At 43.0% G+C, this 7,795-nt stretch overlaps 2 protein-coding genes across 7 annotated transcripts; one reads left to right on the forward strand and one right to left on the reverse strand.

Annotated features, from left to right (window-relative positions):
• Positions 1-94: 94 nt before the first annotated feature.
• gemin6 (gem (nuclear organelle) associated protein 6) lies at positions 95-1,585 on the reverse strand. Its single transcript, XM_071472257.1, has 2 exons — positions 1,450-1,585; positions 95-757 (listed from the first exon to the last, which is right to left on the reverse strand). Exons 1-2 carry the CDS (start codon positions 1,578-1,580, stop codon positions 394-396), a joined length of 495 nt encoding a protein of 164 aa, XP_071328358.1. The 5' UTR covers positions 1,581-1,585; the 3' UTR covers positions 95-393.
• On the forward strand, positions 1,583-7,576 carry LOC139614733 (serine/arginine-rich splicing factor 7-like). 6 transcript variants are annotated; one of them, XR_011687126.1, is made up of 6 exons: positions 1,583-1,713; positions 3,696-3,876; positions 4,321-4,500; positions 6,280-6,502; positions 6,701-6,775; positions 6,953-7,016. XR_011687126.1 is itself a non-coding variant. In XM_071472253.1 (6 exons), the coding sequence occupies exons 1-6, from the start codon at positions 1,638-1,640 to the stop codon at positions 7,275-7,277; spliced, it is 714 nt and encodes a 237-aa protein (XP_071328354.1). In that variant the 5' UTR covers positions 1,583-1,637; the 3' UTR covers positions 7,278-7,576. The 6 variants fall into 6 exon arrangements, 4 of the variants coding, with proteins under 4 accessions (XP_071328354.1, XP_071328356.1, XP_071328355.1 ...); XR_011687127.1 differs by having other exon boundaries at positions 6,334-6,502; XM_071472253.1 differs by lacking the exon at positions 6,280-6,502 and adding an exon at positions 7,154-7,576 and having other exon boundaries at positions 6,953-7,030.
• The last annotated feature ends 219 nt before the right edge of the window (positions 7,577-7,795 follow it).

The following is a 7,795-nucleotide window of genomic DNA, read 5'->3' on the forward strand; positions in this document are numbered from 1 at the left end:
AATCCTGGTTAAATGGGTCTACCTGCTTCATGAAACACACTTCCTGGTCTGATTATTAAAAATGTGAGTGATGATAAAATATTCTGTCAAATAGTCTGTTCAGCAAATTCAACTTTTATTTTGTAAATATCAGTGAAACAGGAAGACAGCAAGTCTCTGAACAATCTGGGGACTGACAGGAACAGGATGTCCTTGTGGTCGGGTGGACAACACATGACGTCATTGTCTCAGGTTTGAATCCAACAGGTCTTTGTTCCATGTCCGAACCTGGTCTGTCAGAATCCCAGAATATTGATTTTTATTTTTATTCTGTTCATCTGTGTCAGAGGATCAATACCTGTCTGATGATTTCAATGGGACTGGATCAGATTCTGGATCAGTCTCCAGATGTGGTCAAAGATGATCTGGTTGAAATTGGATCAGTTTCTGGATGCGGTCCAGGATGATCTGGTTGGAGCTGCAGCAGTCTTGAGGTCTGTATGGGGCCCTGATGGTCAGGACCCCCGCCACCCTCAGTTCGTCCCCCTCCTCCTCCACAGGGACCCGGTTCTTCTCAAGCCAGCTCTGGATATCCTCCCTCCTCCTCCTCAGCTCCTCAGGGTTCAGGCTGCAGGTCCTCGGGGGGAGGAAGGAGGTCCGAAGACGGTCTGAGATCTCCTCATCAGCCTCCTGCAGGACCCGCACGTTCTCTACGGCGTGACCCATCACCACCTGCACCGATGTCCCCCCATCCTCTCTGAAGTCCACCAGGACTAGACTGCATAGGGGACAGGACCACAGAGTCAGAAAGGGGCAGACCAGATCCAATCAGTCCTAGATCACAGTCATATTAAACTTTTGTTTCCAGATCAGGACTGAATGGTCTTTAAGGATTCTATAAAACCCTTCAGGACAGGGACTTTAAACCTTGTGCTGGGTTTGATTTATCAGGTAAAACCAGACTGATCTGGATCTTTTCTGACTGATCTAGGACTGATTTGGATCTGCTTTCAGACCTAAATGAAGCAGGTTCAGCTCTCACAGCTCTAACTGCACTAACTCCAGTACCACTGAGTACAAATACTCAGCTGGAGGTAAAAGTACTGCAAAGTCTTACCAAAATAAAGTAACACAGGAAACAGCGGGCAGCCAGTACAGAATTAAGTCCCTTCAGAATAAAAGCACCTTTCAGCGACTTAGTCCTGCATTGTTGAGTTACTCCACACGTTATACGTCAGTTTATTGATTATGAATCGGTTTGTGGATGTGTGCAGTGAAGAGATGTGATGTGAAACAGTTGAACCATCCGTCAGGTAAATGTAGAGAAAATCCGAAAAACAGAACCAGACCTCAACAGGTACAGTCATCATTTATCACCTGACTCACGTGCTCAGTTACCTAACGCACCTGTGTGAGTCTCAGGAACCGTTATCAGTGTGTGTGTGTGTGTGTGTAGGAATCATCGGCTACCTGGCGGACACCGGGTCCACGGTGAGCAGCCAGCCACAGTGCTCTTCATCTTTTCCCGCCATCACCTTCACCTGTTTGTTGACGTAATGGATCCACTGCAGCGGATCTAATAGAGACCAGCCGCACTGCATGGCTGTTATCAATATGAAAACAATAATCAATACACTCCAGAGCCCACGGTACGCTGTATGCTGCACGAGCCTCAAAGTCCTCCGGAGGAAACACCAGAACAACACAAGGTTCCGCCTCCGCTTTATTGTCCAGGTAGAGATGCTGCTGCCCCCTGCTGGGGTGGGGGTGGGGTCAAACAGAACTCTAAAATTTACAGCTTACAACTATATCTGATTTATATTTATAATTTAATTACATTTGAATAATTACTACATTTAAATCATTACCAAATGCATAAAAGACCACCAAGAAAAGGTACACAAATATACATTTATTTTAACTCAAATTTCAGCAGCAGAAGAGGGAAAAATGAACGGTAACATGACATCAAGTTACCAAGAAACGCATAAGGCAGAGAAATACAGTGAACTGGTATATCATATCATATTATCGTCCCAAAAAAATAAAACCGCAGCAACAAAGCTTTAATTTTGAAATTCTGAAAGGCAGTAGTTTGTTAGTTTGCGTCGTCTTCGTTGAATTGACTTCCGCTGCAGTCAGTGACACGCAGCTAGCAGCGAAGCTGTTCCGCATAGACCCCGCACAGGGAGCGGACTCTGCGGGGCTGCGGAGCCGCCGTGAAGATGTCCAGATACGGTCGGTACGGAGGAGGTAACTTGCTCTGTGTTATGATGTCTCGGTCCCGGAGCTCTTCTTCTCCTGTAAGGGACAGTGTTTCGTGTGTCCGGTTAGCAGCAGTTAGAATCATTAGCCTGTAAGAGAGGGATTTAGGGTTCAACATTATTAACTGACAAGTTTATCAGAACAGAAATATTATTATTATCAACAGTAATACTGTTAATGTCCCAGCCTAAGCTCTGACAGCGCCGAATTCATATAGTTTATATAAATATTTAATTTATTGTATGTCACCGCTGCTGTTAACCACCAGTTAGCCTGCGAGCTAACAACAGCTGTGGTGAAACGTGAGGAAGTACTCCAGTTTGAAGTACTTCACTGCAGTATTCTGTTTTGTACTTTCACTGCATTACATGATTCTCACAGCTCATCGTTACTGTGACTTCACAAATGAATGGGCTGTGTTATCATGAATTAAACCAACAGAGTTTCAGTATCAGTTAGTTGTGTGAAAATGTGTTGGGAGCTAGTTTGATTAATTGAAGTAATTTTTCTTGTAAAAACGTGTCATGGTTTCAGCTCCTCAGCTCATTATTTTCACTACCCCACAGGTCTGAACAGGTTTTACACTGAGACAATAATCAGCAAATTAATCAATGATGAAAATGATCGTTAGTTGTGCATTTCCATACTGTTATATAATAACATGATAATATAACCAACAGACACAGGGACGTTTGATTGCATTGAGTACTGAGGTACATTTCCCGATTATGCTTCACATACTTTGATGTTGGATGCAGGGTTTTTACCCGTAATGTTGTATTTTTATAGTGTAGTTGTGCTTTAGTAAAATATCTTAATACTTCCACCACTGTTCATACAAACACCTCTAATCGTCACAGTTAAACAGAATATTTATAACGAACCATGAACAAATGAACACATGAACACGTTTTTCCTCCTGTTCATCCTGGACCTGATCAGGTGGAAGTGATGGAGACAAGACAACATAGTAGAATAATATATTTTTATTTTTATTTTCAAATTATGTTGAGGATCATTTATATGCTTAATGTTTAAGAAGAGGATAACAAGTATTAAACTGTTACTATGGGTACCTGTAGGCAAGAGGCTTTAAAATCAACAGGATTTTGAATGGAGTTTGGTTTGAATAGAGTCACAGCAGACAAAGTTCAGTTAGTGAAGTTAAATGGGCAAAGTTTAAATAACGTGCAAAACATTTATTCATGTTTCGCCATATTTACATATGAGCCTTTAACAATCAATCAGTAGAGCAGGCTTCTGATTGTTCTGTTTGTTAATATTGTACATGTTTTTCTAGTGTGTTATCTGTGTGTCCATCTGTCCTGGCTCATTGATTCTGATCCTCTCAGTCCTGATCCCTGGTTCTGATCTGTGGATCCGGACTCCTACTCCAGACCCCTTGTCCCAACTTGTGACTCCTAACCTGTCATCGTGTGTGTCCTCCACAGAAACAAAGGTGTACGTGGGGAACCTGGGGATGGGGGCGGGAAAAGGTGAGCTGGAGCGGGCCTTTGGGTACTACGGACCCCTCAGGACTGTCTGGATTGCCAGGAACCCTCCGGGCTTTGCCTTTGTGGAGTTTGAAGATCCTCGAGACGCTGACGATGCTGTTCGAGGGTTAGACGGAAAGTCAGTACTTGCATACATCAAACTCACCAAACACAACTATGGATGGGAATTGATAAGATTTTATTGATACCAATGCCATTATCAATTTGGCGTATTGGTCCAATGCTTTATTGATTCCCTTATTGATTCCAATTTCAATTTTCTGTGTGGAAAAAAAAGTCAGCCCCCACACTCACGCCTGACTTAGATTTAGTTATACAATGTAAACATGAGCCTATATTCTCTTTCAATGAGGAGAGTAGAAGTGTAACTAGAGTCTTTGACAGAGTGTTGCATTATGGGTTGTTTGTGCACAGGACATTTGATATTGGTAATTTTGTTTTCTTTTGTGATATTAATATTGTTCATATCAAGATATGGACATGATAACAATATATCATCAGCCTTATGTCTGTAGATTATTTCAGGGTGGTCTGTGGGTCTGATAGAACTGTTTTATTTCAGGGTGGTCTGTGGAAGTTGTGTCCGGGTTGAACTCTCCACCGGGATGCCACGTCGCTCTCGGTATGACCGACCTCCAACACGTCGACCCTTTGACCCCAATGATAAGTGTTATGAGTGTGGAGAGAAAGGTCACTACGCCTACGACTGTCACCGCTATAGCCGCCGGAGCCGGAGGACCAGGTAACCATGACAACCACATCTGCTGACAACATAATGTGCTGTTTGAATCCAGTTTCCTGAGCAGCTGAGCCTCAGTCACTGAGACACACAGAGAGAGGTTAAATGTTTAACTGTTTCAGAATATTTGATGCTGGTTTTAGTGTTTCCCACATCAAGACTTTACCTAGGCAGCCCAAGTACATTTGTTGACCCTTTTTTTATCCAACTGATAACTATCAAAAATTCAAATTCAAAATTGAAATTCGAACATCAGTTTGAAATGAAATATTTGAGCTGTATTGACCAGTATTTTTAGTCTGTTATCTCATCAGTGTTTGAAGTACTTCACATTGTCATCCAGCAGAGGGTGCTTTTACAATTCACTATCAGCTTGACCTGTTGATATATCAATTAATTGAGCTTGTCAATATAAATGGTGGAGGACGGTATTTATCAGATAATCTGAAAACTGAAGCTTCTGAACATCCTGGATACTACACTGGAGATAAAAACAAAACGGGGCCTGAAAGAGGTGTATGCCACTTCCCACGCAACTTCCCACCAAAAAGTGCTCACTTGAACGTGAAATTCAGCAGAAGTAGTAGAAAGTTAATGTGTGAAAACAGTTTAAACGTCTTCGACCTGTGTGGAATTTGTGTTTCAGCTGACTGGGGCTCGGCTGATGTTTTCATGTTTTTATCTCAGATGTTACAGAAATGTTTTCTCTCAAAGAAATGCTGCAGCTGTCAGACCTGAGTCCAACAGGAGGGTTTGATTTAAAGCACAGGGCGTCCCAGCTGGGCGTGGTTTATCTCATCACTGCAGCTGAAGGTTTAATGTGAATCTGATGTGATTTTTGATCCCCACACGGCTCCTCCTTCACTGACAACATCTACACATCCTTGCACCTGACTGGACAAACATGCTCCTCTGTGCAGCCTCATTGGTCACTGGATTTTATTATCAAACCTAGTAGCCTCTGTCTCATTTCTGCACGTGTGTGAACATGTCAGGAGACAAACAGATCTGCTCTAGAATGTGGGTTTAACAAAGTCTGACTGACCCTAAGTCTGAGTCGACTAAACCTGACATGGAAACTCTGTTCTGGCAACAGGTAAATAAAGAGTCACCATGGCAACGGGTAAATAAAGAGAAGATCCCTGATATGATCTCTGATATGATCTGATATCAATGATGATATGTCAGACAGCTTCTTCAGGCTCGGTCGGAGGTGACAGAGAAACTCAGAGTTTGCTTAAGAAAAGCTGCTTCACAGTTAAAGTTAAGAGTCTCAGTTGTCAGAATAAGACAGGTTGGTGTGGCTGAAAACAGTTTTTGTTTTATGACCGGCAAGCCTTAGATATATTTTGTGACCCTTTTTGAGGACCTGACCCTCAGATTGGGAACCACTGGTTCATACTGAAATATTGTGCAACGACACACAAACCAACACAAAGTTTTTACTTTCACTTCAGCTTCACACATTCAGTCGTTAAGAACTGAAGTAGGTTCTGAAGTACTGACAGACTCCTAGCTGTAGATAAACCCCATCCTCCTCATCTCTCTGAGCAGACCTGGCCTGTGTTTCCTGTAGGATTCAGGTCTACAGCTGCTGACAGTCTGTTTGTTGATCTCTGTGTGACTCTAACTGCTGTTGTAACTGAAATGTTGAGATATTTTTAACTGCACTGGTCAAAACCTTTCAGGTTTCATCGTTTGATTCAGATCCTAAAAGATTTCATGAGAGCGTCTTGACTAAAGTTTTTCTGCCGAGCTGAGGCTGAACTGATCTGCTTAAAGATTTAGAGGGCTCAGAGACAGACCAGCACCCTGCCCTGTTAATTTGGCCTACAGTAATGTAAGGAGGAAAAGACCCGCTGGACCGCGGTCCCTTCTAGAAAAACCCACCTCGCTTCTATCAAGTCTCAATCAAGCAATTTGGTGTCAGTACGATCATCGTTAGAAATCTTCTAGATCATCTAGATCTGCTAGACCTGGTCCAAAGAGGACCGACCTGCAAAAGGTTTATTTCATCACCCATTAATGTTTTTACTGAATAAGTCCAATGTTTGTGTGTTTGAGTCTGTAGTCGACTTGTTCTACCTCTGCATGAGTAACATTAATCTACCAGCTGTAGTTTACAGTCACACTACATTACTTTATGAGGACTCTCTCTGGTCCTCCTCTCACTGCTGCTCTTCGCATTCTGGTTTGGGTCCAGGTCCAGGTCTCGCTCCAGATCCCATGGGGGGCGTTGCTCCCGCAGCAGGAGTCGCAGCAGGAGCCGAGGGAGGAGGTGAGTCATGTCCCAATCAGGCCATCAGGGATCTGAGACAGGACTCCGGACCAGCAGGGTTTAAGAACTCACTGCAGAGACGATAGATGATGATGATGATGGTTTAAGTTTAAAGTCCACTGGGAGTGTATTTTGCTGGTGTGGATAGTTTTTACTTGATGATGTCATCATGTCCAGGTCCAGGTCTTCCTCTCCTCGTCGCTCCCGCTCAGTCTCTCCCCGAAGATCGAGATCTGCCACACCTAGGAGGTCCAGGTCAGACTCTGCTGCTGCTGCTGGTGTCATTAGTCAGACTGATGATGTCATCACTGTCAACAGGAAGCTGTGAACCAGCTTTAACATTTAGATGTCTCTGGTTCGGTTAATGTTCACCTCCAGGACCAGATCAAGGACCAGGTCCAGGTCCAAGTCCAGGTCCAGGTCCAGGTCGGGTTCTCAATGCCGGAGCAGGTGGGTCATATCAGCAGTTTCCTGTCTAAAATTGACTGAAAAAAACTTCTAACTTCTCTTTTTCACAATAAAATTCCTGCTATGATCCTTGAGTGGAGACTTTCAAAATAAAAGTTCTGTTTTAATGACTCAGCTTTTGATAATGAGAATAAATATTTAATCAACAAAATACAGTCTTGAACTCACCCGACAGTTGTGGTCATATCACACATCTGTTGACTGACAGAACTGATCACTGTGTTCGAACTCGTACGTGCAGAGACTCCAACACCAAAAACATTTCTCAGACTTTTTTCTCTGATTTTCACAGCTAAAAAATGTAGATAATAATCAGACATAGTTCAGGGAAGACTGAGACAGAATAAACATGGAGTCTGTCAGAGACCAGTTGTTACATCTTTATATGTTGTCACAGGAGTAAATACACAACCTGCTGTTTTAAATGTAACCCCCCTGCTCCTCTGTTTTGATAGTCGCTCGACCTCGGGGAGTCCTGCTGCAGACTGATGACCAGCTGAAGGTTTTTTCTGTTTTTCTTTCTGTGAATTTATGTGATTTGACTCTTTGAGT

The sequence above is a fragment of the Trachinotus anak genome, unplaced genomic scaffold (assembly GCF_046630095.1).
Source record: "Trachinotus anak isolate AG129_WGS33_773 ecotype Australia unplaced genomic scaffold, CSIRO_AGI_Tana_v1 ptg000036l, whole genome shotgun sequence".
NCBI lineage: Eukaryota > Metazoa > Chordata > Actinopteri > Carangiformes > Carangidae > Trachinotus > Trachinotus anak.